This window comes from Mesocricetus auratus, unplaced genomic scaffold, assembly GCF_017639785.1.
Source record: "Mesocricetus auratus isolate SY011 unplaced genomic scaffold, BCM_Maur_2.0 Super-Scaffold_15014, whole genome shotgun sequence".
Taxonomy (NCBI): domain Eukaryota; kingdom Metazoa; phylum Chordata; class Mammalia; order Rodentia; family Cricetidae; genus Mesocricetus; species Mesocricetus auratus.
In genome coordinates this window covers 84,380,425-84,393,280 of record NW_024429186.1, presented here as the reverse complement: position 1 = coordinate 84,393,280, position 12,856 = coordinate 84,380,425, and the positions used below count along the sequence as shown (strand labels likewise).

General features: G+C 51.1%; 1 protein-coding gene across 7 annotated transcripts in view; it reads right to left on the bottom strand.

The window, feature by feature from the left end:
• Nucleotides 1–12,856, bottom strand: part of Cdhr3 (cadherin related family member 3) — a 136,546-nt gene that overhangs the window by 100,579 nt on the left and 23,111 nt on the right. For all 7 annotated transcript variants that reach the window (XM_040743291.1, XM_040743292.1, XM_013117833.3 and 4 more), the window contains exons 5-6: nucleotides 5,048–5,142; nucleotides 4,290–4,394 (exon numbers count right to left, since the gene is read on the bottom strand). In XM_040743291.1, the coding sequence (XP_040599225.1) occupies nucleotides 4,290–4,394; nucleotides 5,048–5,142 (200 nt within the window). The remainder of the gene's footprint in view (nucleotides 1–4,289; nucleotides 4,395–5,047; nucleotides 5,143–12,856) is intronic.

Below are 12,856 nucleotides of genomic sequence, written 5' to 3'. Positions count from 1 at the left end.
GGGCCCTGCCCCAAATCCTGGGCCCAATATCATCCATGTACCCCATTGTTGGGAAGGAGTTAGCTTGTTTTGTGCAAGGTCACTCCAGGGCATGGGTCTCCCTGCCCTGTGACCCACTCTTTCTCACTTGCAATATCCCTTCTCAGAGTATGTGACATTAGTGGGTGGAGCCAGAAGAGCCAGGGGGGCAGCAAGGACCAGACACAGAGTCAGATGAGAGAGACAGTCTTGTCTTCACAGCCAACAGAACCCTGTTTCTAATGCAGGATGGATTTTCTTCCATCCGCTAGATTGGGTCCAGTAACTTCCTAGCCAGGGCTACAAAGATGCTTGGTGGTCTGAAGGACAAAACGTCCCCATGGTTTCTGGCATTTGAATATTTGCTCCTCAGTTGCTTTGGGGGAACACTCAAGAGGTGTGGCATTGCTGGAAGAAGGCTTTCACTGGGGCAGGCCTTGAGGTTTCAAAGCACTCCCTTCCCAGCTTGATCTCTGCTTCCTGTTTGAGGTTAGAGACGTGTGCACCATGCTGTTGTTCTAGCTGCCATGTCTGCCTGGAATCCTGATTCCCTGCAGTGATGGGGATGGATCCTTACCTCTGCAACTGTTAGCCTCAAACACACCCTTTGTGTAAGTAGCTGTACCCATAATGCAACAGAAAAGTGAAACAAAGGTGCCCTGCTGCCTGCAAAGCCTTGTCCCAGCTTTCTGCATTGTTCCCCTAACCAGCAACACCAGCATCACCAGCGAGCTCAGACGAGATGCAGATCCCTGGAGGGAGAGCAGAGTGTACACTGAGACAGACAGGGATGTGCACACACTCTCCAGCATCAGAGGTGACAACTAGCCCCAGGCTGCCTAGGACAGAAACAAGGTACCATAGGAGGAATATGCCCTTTGAGGCAGTGATTCTGGGTGGTGTTGGGGGGGAAGATTCTATGCAGACACAACTTTTGGTTGTCACAACCTGGGGAAGGAACTGCTCTTCTCATGCTGAGGAGGATGCTGCTGAACAGACTCCTTCCATAGGACAGCCTTGTCACAGAGAAGCATTTAGTTCAAGTCAGGGTGTGAGTTTAAATCCTGCTCTGAAGCCTCCATAGTCCACACTGACTGTGCCAGGAACCCTTGAAAGAAACAGGGCTGACTGTTAGGGAGTGTGTCTCATTGCCCTCATGGTAAGCATGGCAGAAAATAAAGTTTTAGTATTTGATTTATGATTTATGTATATAAAAAAAGATTATCCAACAAAAGTCCAATTTCAGGTCTATGAAAACAGAGAGGGACTGGAGAGATGACTCAGCAGTTAAGAGCACTGGCTCTTCCAGAGGTCCTGAGTTCAATTCCCAGCAACACCGTGACTCACAACCATCTGCAATGAGATCTGGCACCCTCTTCTGGCCTGCAGGCAGACATGCAGACAGAAGACTGAATAACTAAGTAAATAAATAAATAGAAGACTAAGTAAATAAGTAAATTTAAAAACACAGAATAAATATGATTCTCATTCACATTGCCTAGTCAGCCCCGCTCTGACTGCCAGAGCTCAGGACAACAGTGCCGGAGGGGGATGGTTATCAAATTCCCTGTGTTGATTGGGTAACTTCCTCCCTGTTAATGAGTACCCAAGAAGGCATTGCCAGGCACCCCTTATGAGAGGACTTCAGTGACTACAAAGGGAGCAGGCAGAGGGAGGAAGATACTGCCGACAGCTGAAATACAGTGCTCTCTGTCAGCACCGCACACAGGGAGTAAGCATGTTCCGGATTTTCACCCTCCAGTGGCCACAGCCTCCCAGCATACACAGCACACCCACAAAGCGGTCAGACAGACATCCGTCTCCACTCAAGCATGAAATGAGGCGACAGTCTCAGCAACAGAAGCAGCACTTGCTGCGGTGTCCTTAACTAGACAAAGACGATGAGCTGTTTCCACAGCCGCCGTGGCTGCCTCATGCTGGGACTTGGTATACCTGAGTCAAGTCAAAGATTTAATCTCCTATGGTTAGTGCTAGCAGAGGTGTCAGAGAAGAGAGATGGAGGAACCCAAGGAATCAGGCATGCTGTCAATGCAACGTCCAGTATGACTCCAAGTTTCTCCTTTCACTCCATGGCTGCTGAGGGACCGAGAGATCGTGACTGAACAGCCTGAGAAAAATGAGGCACGTCCTGGCCCACTCGCTTCTAGAGTGCAGGCTGCTCCTGCAGACACACCTTGAAATCATCCATGAACCCGGAAGCAAAGCCGATTCAGAGACTAAGAGGCCCATCTCTAAAACCACAAGTGAGAAGCACAGATGTCTGGAGCTGCCTCTGGGTGGCCACTTCCCCTCAATGCTAAATCACTTAGTGCCGTGTTTTAGACGACATGGCTCAAAGCAGAAGAGTGCCAGGGGAGGTCTCCTCCTCGGCATCCGTCAGTGTGCCTCGCAGTAGTACTTGTGGGAGTGTTTCCGGCTGTATGGGTGCCAACCCCACAGCTATCACCTTCCTAGATCTTTTGGTCCACAGAGCCTGAGTTTGAACTGGTGTATCACAACCATTTCTCAACCTACTGGTGTTTGTTTCTAGGCTGTCCCATCTGTAGAAATGCTGAGCTCTGGAGCCCAGCATCAGGCACTGATGGAAACACCCTGCGGAAGATGATTTGCAGCCTCCGTACCACAGCTGGAGCTGATGTCAGTGACCAGAAGTGTCTCCACTCTGCCGCGTCTGCAAAGCAGCAAAAGGTTAGCCTGGGAACAGAGTGGGCTTAATACCTCCCAGGCTTAAAACATGTTTGGTTTTGCACATGCTTGCATTTCTCGTGTATGCAGTACTCGTGCATATGGAAGCCAAAGAACACCCTTGAACGTCACTCCTCAGGGATGCCCACCCATTTCCTTTGTTGGGACGGGCTTTTCACCAAGGAGGCGTGGCTGACTGACCAGTGAGGCCCAGTTTGTCTTTCTCCCTCTCCCCAGCACTGGGATGGTAAGTGTGCAAGCATGCCCAGCTTTTTTGCATGGCTTTGGGGATTTGACACAATGAGCACTTTATCTACTAAACCTACTCTCCAGCCCTCTTAAAATATTTTTGTAAGCACTCTACCTTGGTCTCATGGTTGTGGCTGTTTCAAATATTTTCATCTTATTATATACATATATATCATATCTACAAATATATGTATAATATGCAAACATAATATAAATATATGATAACATATATTATATGTAATAAGAATAAATATTACATATGTAGTGTTTTTTTTTTGAGACAGGGGTTCTCTGCAAAGCCCTGGCTGTCCTGGAACTCGCTCTGTAGACCAGGCTGGTCTCGAATTCAGAGATCCATCTGCCTCTGCCTCCCGAGTGCTGCTATTAAAGGCGTGTACTACGACTGCCCAGCTTTTTTCAGTATTTTTAAAGATTTTGTTTTATTGTGCTTATGTCTCCGTGTGTGTTGTGAACACATGGGTGCAGGTACCTGAGAAGGCTGCTACAGAGTGTTGGCTCCCTGGGCTTCAAGTTACAGGCTATTACGAGCTGCCCGAAATAGGTGCTGGGTACTGAAAACTGAACTCTAGTCTTCATAACAGCAACAAGTCCTCTTTACTGTCGGGCCACCTCTCCAGCTCTGGTTCTAACTGACAAATAGTAACTAACTTTGTGCTGTTTTGTCGCAGTCTTTAAAGCTGCTGGCCTCCGAGCACAAGATGGTGCTGTTTTCCCTGTGGGTGGTGCCTGTGCCCACTGGGGGCAGCAGAGAGCCAGGCGCCTCTGAAGCTCATCTGCTGCCTGTAAACCCCATCTTATCTTCCTGAATCCTCGTGTGCAGCAGGCCGGGGATGGGGCCAGGTCCACACTCTTTCCCTCATCTCTACTGTATGAGGAGCAGGAGACACAGCCAGGTGTCTTTCTGGATCCACCAAGCCAAGAAGAAACTCTGGTATTCCAGTGGCCTTACGATACCAGTATGGACTTCAGGGTTCTATTAATGACATGGGACGCTCTATTAAACTCGTGTATGCCTTCTATTCATCTCTGTGTTTGTACAGCAGCTCACAAGGAGCACTGTGCTCCGCCCTGCCTCTTCCCACCATGCCCACAGTCCCAAAGTGCGTGTGAAGGTGGGGGTCAGGAGGTGCGGAGAGCAAAGAGGGAACTTGGGGGAGAAAGGCATGAAGGACACTGGAGAATTCATCCCCGTCTAGGCCAGAGTAAAGTACATCTGTCTGTTGTGTCACGAACGTGCTTCAGACACCTGGGGCAGCAGATTTTTTGAGCCCTGAGCTGCGTACCCATAGGCCTACCTGGTAAAGTGTGGGATCTCATCGTTGATGTTCACAATGGTCACCTGGAGCACTGTGGAGGCTTCGAGATTCCTGCTGTCCCTCACTCCCACAAGGAGATAGAAGCTGTCAGGGAAACAAACAAACTTTGCTTACATAGCCACAGAGGAAGGTGAGCAGGCTTCTTCTCCAGCTGCCTGCTTCTCATGCACCTTCAAAGGTCCTTCTCTGGTCATGGGTTCACTCCCTCATTTTTCAGTCTGGAGTTTTTCCTCATGGCTACTACCTCCCTGGACAGATTCCACTCAAGCCAGCCAACTCATGTCCTCTGCCTTACAATGTCCCTGCAATGGACCTGCTCCATTCTCAAGGAAATAAGGCTAACATTTTATTCACTCACTCGAGGTACTAGTTATAGAAGCCAGGGCATCCCATACACTGGGTAGCAAGCACTCCACCACGGAGCTACACCCATCCTCAGTTCTCTTGACCAATCTAGAGCCAGGAGCCTCACCTGGCTTCCCCAACGCTTCCATCTCAAGCCCAACCTCTCAGACGACAGCCTCCCCACTCAGGCCTCCAGCTCTGGCCATGCCCTCCCCTACACCATGGCACCATTGGTTCTCCTGTGTCCTGACAGGGCTTTTGGCCTGCTGAAGCTGACCTTCCATACCCCAGGCTGCTCAGGGACCAGCCACCCTGAGTTTGGATCTGACTATTCCCTTATTTTCCTTGGGTTTTGGACAGACATACTTCAGGGAAAGTCCTTGAAAGGTTACCTCTTGTGTCCTGCTTCAAAGTCCAGCTCTGTGGTGGAGAAGAGGGTGCCATTGGCAGACATTCTGAAGTTCCTTGAGGGAGAAGTGAGGAAATACTGGAAAACAAGGGAAAGTTAGGATGGTTTCAGCCCTCAGGTGTTTGCTCACACACCATGTCTGGCACTCTTGTTCTGTGCAAGGCTATGAATGAGGAGAAAGATGAGCAGCTCTGAGACTTCATGGTTGCTCAGGAGAAAAGCCTGTAGATGCAACTGGTCTGAACCGCTCTGATGAATACTCCCTAAAGAGCTGTTCCAACCACTGAACGTCTACCACAGGGCCCCTGCCTGGGCAAGCGCTGATGCTAGCACTTACCTCCCTCTCCGTGTCCCAGTCACCTGACTTCTGCTTACCCTGGCTCTGGCACTATACCTTGACTTAAACACCTCTTAGACAATTAGAAACATATACCTGAGCATCATTCATTGAAACTATAGAAAGAAAGGGAAGAGGCAATTATAACTCAAGGATGAGGCAGACAGCAGTACTTAGAGCTGGGGATATGCTGTTCTTAAATTTTAGTCCTTGACTGGATCCCCACTCAGATCAGAAGGCGGGTTAATCCAACCCTCAGTTGGATCCCCACCTGGATGGGGAGTTGGGAGGTCTCCCCAGGTCTGACCCTCCAGTGTGTCCTCCAAGGTCCTTTTGTCCCGTCAGATACAGACTGTTTCACTGGCAAACCGAAAGCAAAAGACACAGAACTACAGGGATACCATAGACACAAATACAGCAGACACACACAGAAACTCACCCGACTCTTTGGAGATGAAACCTTTGGGGTTGGGGACCCAAGGGGATTGCTGGGGATTACAGAAGAGCCCTCAAATGTTATGCCAGTTCACAGGACTCCAGAGAGACCACCAAGGAGCTGAAGCCCCATATGCAAACACAAGGTTTCTTTACTGAATTCAAGCCTAAGCAAGGACCTCCCACAGACTGACACAGGGCAGCTGCAGGAGAGTGTCCTGAGCCTCAAAAGCAAGGGGTTCATAAAGACCAAAACCACAGGAAAGGGCGAAGGGATGGATTCAAAACTGATTGGTCGGGATGTCTAGAATGGGGGAATTTCCACAGGTTAATCTTTGGCACAACACGTGTCCATAAAAGTTGTTTTGCTGATTAACCCTGCTCTTCTTGCCAGAGTCAGGCCATGCTTTTCCTGGAACTGGGTGGGTGATGTGAGCCAGTCTGCACAGGTTCTGGGGTGAAGATCCCAAGTCGCGTCTGCTGTGCGGCCTGTGTCCGAGAACGTGCGGAGGGTGTCGGGGATTGACAACACAGAGACTTGTTCAACGGTGTAAAGAAAACTTTAAGCAGGCTCCAAAAAGGTTCAAGAAAACTTCCTAAGAATGGCTCCCACCAGAGAAGCTTCTGCTCTCTCCTCTACCCTGGCTGGTTCTCCCCTGACCCCAGAAACTGATCTGGGCGTGGCAGAAGAGGCGGTTAGTCTTTGGACAAAGTCGAGGTCAGGGCGGTTTCTGTGGGTAGGCCTTTTCCAGGAACGTATTGCCCCAGGCATTGTATTGTTTTTAGTAAACATGTTTTTAGTAAACATTGTCTTACAGCTGCCTACTCCCAGGCAGAAGGGGAAGTGGGTCTCTGCTCAAGGTCTGGTGTTCCCACAATCCCATATTCTGTTTCTGGCCCTCTTTTCTAAAATGGCCCTGGTTTTAGTCTCTCACTGGGCATAGAGTCATTGATAAAAGTAGGCTTCCCACATTTTTGGGTAGTGGAGGGTTTTTGTTTTCCTTGATACCAGTGCCCAGTGACACTCTCTTGAAATTTGTCTGTAACCCATGGAATCTGACCGAACCATACAGGCTCATGCCTAGAACCCACTAAAGGTGCTCATCAAGATGGCTTCCTTGCCTGGAGTGTAGAGTCAAGGAAGCAGGAGAAGGGCTGGGTACATCTTCTTATCTTTCCCTTGCTATCACTTAGGGACTATATCAATGGCTCCACTCTTTGCCATTGGGAGGATTGAGAATGCATGCTGTTAAATACGAAGGGTGGCTGGGTGTTGGTGGTGCACACTTTTAATCTCAGGCAGAGGCAGGTCGATCTCTGTGAGTTTGAGGCCAGCCTGGTCTACAGAGAGAGTTCTACAGGACAGCCTCCAAAGTCACAGAGACGCCCTGTCAGGAAAAAACACAACAAAAAACTAAAAATCTATCTCTAAGGCCTTAGATGGGTGAATTAGATAACCAGTGGAAGGTTTGAAAATGGAACTACAGCTCCCAAAGGCTAGGATTGAAAGACCCCGGCCCAGCACAGGTGGCTGAGGCCTATGGAAAATTCCTTTCCCCCACAGATCAGCCGAATAGTCATTTTTTTGATCAGAAGGAAGCTCAGCTCAAGGACTTTACAGCTGCATAGTCACTACTATCTCTGTCCAGATAGGGGCCCAGGTGTCTATGGTCTGCACAGCCAGCCCAGAAAGATTGGGCAGGCACAGAAACCTTTGTTCTTCAGATAGGGCCAAGGCCGAGAATTGAGTTATGAGAGAAACCTTAATTGCCTCTCTGTCCAGATGAGAGAAACCTTAATTGCCTCTCTGTCCAGATGAGAGAAACCTCGTTCTGAGCCCCCGCCTCATTTAAATTACCCAATCAGGGTCCTGTAACTAGGCTTCTCGCTTCTGTACTGCGCTTTTTGCTATAAAAGAACCCCTGAGTCCCCAGCTCGGGGCTCTCAGTTCCCGAGACTGAGACGCCCCGGGTACCCGTGTATTATCAATAAAGCCTCTTGCTGTTTGCATCCAAGCTCGTGGCCTCGGTGTTCCTTGGGTTCGGGTCTCCCTCCCGTGAAAGTCCCCACCTGGGGTCTTTCATTTGGTGCGTTGGCCGGGAATTGAGACCCCGCCCAGGGACCACCGACCCACTTCTGGGAGGTAAGAATTGTCCGGACTAAATTTCTGTTGTTTCTGTTGTCTGCTGTCTGTCTGTCTATGCCTGTTGTTTTATTGCGCCTGCGTCTGTAATATACAGCTGTATACATCTGTATCTGGTGGCACCGACCGCAGCTCTAGGACACGATCTGCCTCGTCTGTTTGGGGCCCCGTCTGTTTGGGGCAGATGTCCATCTGCCCCGTCTGGAGTTCTTAGGGAACTCGTCTGTTTGGGGCCCCGTCTGTTTGGGGCAGATGTCCATCTGCCCCGTCTGGAGTTCTTAGGGAACTCGTCTGTTTGGGGCCCCGTCTGTTTGGGGCAGATGTCCATCTGCCCCGTCTGGAGTTCTTAGGGAACTCGTCTGTTTGGGGCCCCGTCTGTTTGGGGCAGATGTCCATCTGCCCCGTCTGGAGTTCTTAGGGAACTCGTCTGTTTGGGGCAGGTCTGTATCTGGAGCTGGAGTTCTTAGGGACTCGGTTGTTTGGGGTAGATGCCTAGGAATCTGCCCCGTCTGTTTGGGGAAGTCCCGCTGGCCGAGGGAGTTTCCATCCTGATAGGGGACAAGGACGGGAGCACAAGGCCCCCGTCCCCGATCTGAATTTGCTTTTGACTTTCGTCAAAGCCGCGCAGCAAAAATCTGTTTGTTTTTGTTTCTTATCTGTTCGTCCGTCTGAATGTCGTTTGTCATCGCTCTCGAGATGCTCGTAACCGGACTGTCGCGCGCAAGAAGCATGGATCATCCTTTGCTCTTCTGAATGGCCAACTTTTGATGTTGGCTGGCCACGAGATGGCACCTTTAACCCTCAAATTATTTTCCAGGTGAAAGAGAAAGTCATGGATCCTGGACCCCAGGGCCACCCGGACCAAGTACCCTATATAGTTACCTGGGAAGTGCCGGTCTATGACCCTCCCTCCCCCTCCTCTTCCCTAACCCCGCCGCCGCCGCTGCGGCACCGCTCGGGCTGCGGCCCATTTCCGGTTCGCGTTCAGCGTCCCGGCCGCTGCGCGAAGGGCGCCCTGAATGTGAAGGCGCGACCGACCGGCGACAATGCGAGGGGAGCTGTGTCTGCCTCCCTGCGGCCCGCGATGGACCGGGTCAGAGAGCGGCCGCCACGCCCCTCGGCCCCGCTCCCCGGCAGACGCTCCGGCCCTTCCGGGCGGCGCCGTAGCCTCAGCCCGCTCCGGATTAAACTGCCCTGCCCCTTCGGACGGGCCATGATGGCCAATTACAGTACTGGCCGTTTTCTGCCTCTGATCTTTATAACTGGAGAAATAATAACCCCTCCTTTTCAGCAGATCCTGTGAGACTGACTGATTTATTGGAGTCGGTTCTTACTACCCACCAGCCCACCTGGGATGATTGCCAACAGCTTTTACAGGTCCTCCTCACTTCGGAGGAAAAACAGAGGGTCCTTCTTGAAGCCCGGAAAAAAAAATTGTTCCTGGGGCAGATGGACAACCTACGCAGCTTCCAAATGAAATTGATGCTGCTTTCCCCCTCGACCGCCCAGACTGGGACTTCACCACTGAGGCAGGTAGGACCCATCTAATGTCTTTAATGCCAGTTGCTTGTAGCGAGTCTCCGAAAGACGGATAAGCAATCTATATATTTGGCCCAGGTAAGACAGATAGTTCAGAAGGCAGAGGAATCGCCAGCCGCATTTTTTTGAAAGACTTAAGGAAGCTTACAGAATGTATAACCCATATGACAGGGGTATACACTACCAGATGTATTGAGGGAGACAGAATGTATTTTTTTAATAAAAGAGAAGCTCAGAGAGAGAGAGAAAAGAGGTAAACAGAATGTCAGAGACAGGAAATGAGAGAGACAGGATAGCAAGGGACAAGAAGCGTAATAGAGAGATGACTAAACTGTTGGCCACAGTAGTTGCAGAGCAGAGACAGGATAGGCAGAGAGAGGGACAAAGAGGGCCTTGCCTGGAAAGGAACCAGTGTGCATACTGCAAGGAGAGAGGACACTGGGCAAGAGAATGTCCCAAGAAACAAAGAAGGACATTCCAAAGGCCCAAACCCCGCTCTCAGACCTCCGACCTGCTGAGCCTCGAAGATTAGGGAGGTCAGGGCCAGGAGCCCCCCTGAGCCCCGGATAACCATACCAGTAGGGGGGCGCCCGGTCACCTTCCTGGTAGACACGGGGGCTCAACACTCTGTTCTAAATCGGTCACCCGGCCCCCTGAGCCGCCGCACTGCCTGGGTACAAGGAGCTACCGGTGGGAAGCAATATCGATGGACCACGGACCGCCAGCTCCACCTAGCGACCGGTAAGGTGATGCACTCCTTTTTACATGTTCCTGACTGCCCAAACCCCCTCCTGGGTCGAGACCTCCTAACGAAGTTAAAGGCTCAAGTACATTTCGAGAAAGCCAACATAAGAGTCACGGGGCCAGAAGGGGCCCCACTCACGGTACTGACTATAGCCTTAGAAGAGGAATATAGAATACATGAGCCCAAGGATGACTCCTTTAAGGTCGAGGACCGCTGGCTGGCTGACTTTCCCCAGTCCTGGGCAGAGACTGGAGGAATGGGACTAGCCCTCCAGCAGGCTCCCATCATAGTCCATTTAAAGGCATCTGCTCTCCCGGCCTCAATTAAACAATATCCCATGTCCCGGGAGGCCCGCGATGGAATCAAACCTCACATTAAGAGGCTACTGGAGCAGGGCATTCTAACCCCTGCCGGTCCCCCTGGAACACTCCCTTGTTGCCAGTCAAGAAGCCCGGAACCAATGACTATAGGCCGGTCCAGGACCTCCGGGAAGTCAATAAGCGGGTTGAGGACATACACCCCATGGTCCCCAATCCCTATAACCTCCTGGGTGGACTGCCACCTGACTATGTTTGATACTCAGTCCTGGATTTGAAGGATGCCCTCTTCTGCCTGCGGTTACACAAAGACAGTCAGCCACTGTTTGCCTTTGAATGGCAGGATACAGACCTGGGAATCTTGGGACAACTTTGACTGAGGGGAGAGCCAGGAGAAAGCCTTCATGGACATCAAGAAGGCTCTGCTCAGCTCCCCAGCTCTGGGGTTACCTGATCTGACTGAACCCTTTGACAAATTGACGTTGGGGCAGCCTTTGACTATCTATGCTCAGGCAGCCACCGGGCCGCTGGCTCACCAATGCCAGGATGACCCATTACCAGACTCTGTTGCTGGACAAGGACCGAACCCCGCCTCGTTACTCCTTGCAAGGTCCTGGCTGAGGTCCATGGGACGAGAGCTGACCTCACGGATCAACCCCTTCCCAACCCTGACCTTGTCTGGTTCACGGACGGAAGCAGCTTTGTACATCAAGGAGAGTGGAAAGCCGGTGCTGCATTGACAACTGAGTCAGAAACAATTTGGGCCGAGGCCTTGCCGCCAGGAACATCAGCCCAACGAGCAGAACTGATTGCCTTGACACAGGCCCTGAGACTGGCAGAAGGTAAGAAACTCACTGTCTACACAGACAGCCGCTATGCTTTTGCCACCGCTCACATCCATGGTGAAATTTATAGGCGAAGGGGGCTATTGACCTCAGAGGGCAAAGACATTAAAAACAAAAAGGAAATCCTGGCCCTCTTAGAGGCTCTGCACTTGCCAACCGCCCTCAGTATTATACATTGCCCAGGGCATCAGAAAGGTGACAGTCCAGTCGCCCGGGGAAACCGGAGGGCAGACCTGGCCGCCCGGGAGGCTGCCCTGGCCATGAAAAGCAGCAGTCACCTCCCCCAGGCAGCTGTAGTCCCTGTAACTAATGAGGCTTCCGAGAAGACCTCCCCGTCATGGGACTATGAAATAAAAGACATCAAAGCCATGAAAAGACTGGGGGCGACCCGAGTACATGATGGTCTCTGGACCTATCAAGGAAAGACTGTCCTTCCCCGCCTAATGACTAGATATCTGGTTAACAGCCTACACAAACTCACTCATTTGAGCTCCAGGAAAATGAGAGAACTGTTAGCCCGGGAAGAAAATACTCGCTACCTGTTGGGAATAGAAGAAATACTAAAACAAGTGACTGAGCAATGTGATGCCTGCGCCCGCGTCAATATGACCAGGCTAAAGCTACCCTTGGGGACTCGAGCTCGTGGGCACCGGCCTGGGGTGCATTGGGAAATAGATTTCACAGAAATCAAACCAGGAAAATATGGATACAAGTACCTCCTGGTTTTTGTTGACACCTTCTCGGGATGGACTGAAGCCTACCCCACCAAGCACGAGACAGCGAAGGTGGTCACCAAGAAACTTCTTGAAGAAATCTTCCCCCGTTACGGAATGCCACAGGTATTGGGGACAGACAACGGGCCTGCCTTTGTTTCTCAGGTAAGTCAGTCTGTGGCCAACTTGTTGGGGATTGATTGGAAATTACATTGTGCTTATCGACCCCAAAGCTCAGGACAGGTAGAGCGTATGAATAGAACCATTAAGGAGACTATAACTAAATTATCGCTTGCAGCTGGCACTAAAGACTGGGTCCTCTTGCTCCCCCTTGCCCTCTATCGTGCCCGGAATACACCGGGCCCCCATGGCCTCACCCCTTTTGAAATTCTGTATGGAACCACCGTTCCCTTTGTTCAGTTCTTTGACCAAGATATTTCTGACTACGCCAATTCCTCCTCTCTTCAAGCTCACCTGCAGGCACTCCAGCTGGTTCAGCAGGAAGTCTGGAAGCCTCTGGCCCAAGCCTACTGAGACCAGAGGAAACACCCTATCGTCCCTCACTCCTACAACGTGGGAGACAGCGTTTGGGTCCGGCGCCACCAGGCTAAGAACCTTGAACCCCGCTGGAAGGGACCATACACAGTCCTGTTGACCACCCCTACTGCTCTCAAGGTGGACGGGATTGCTGCTTGGATACACGCCTCGCATGTAAAAG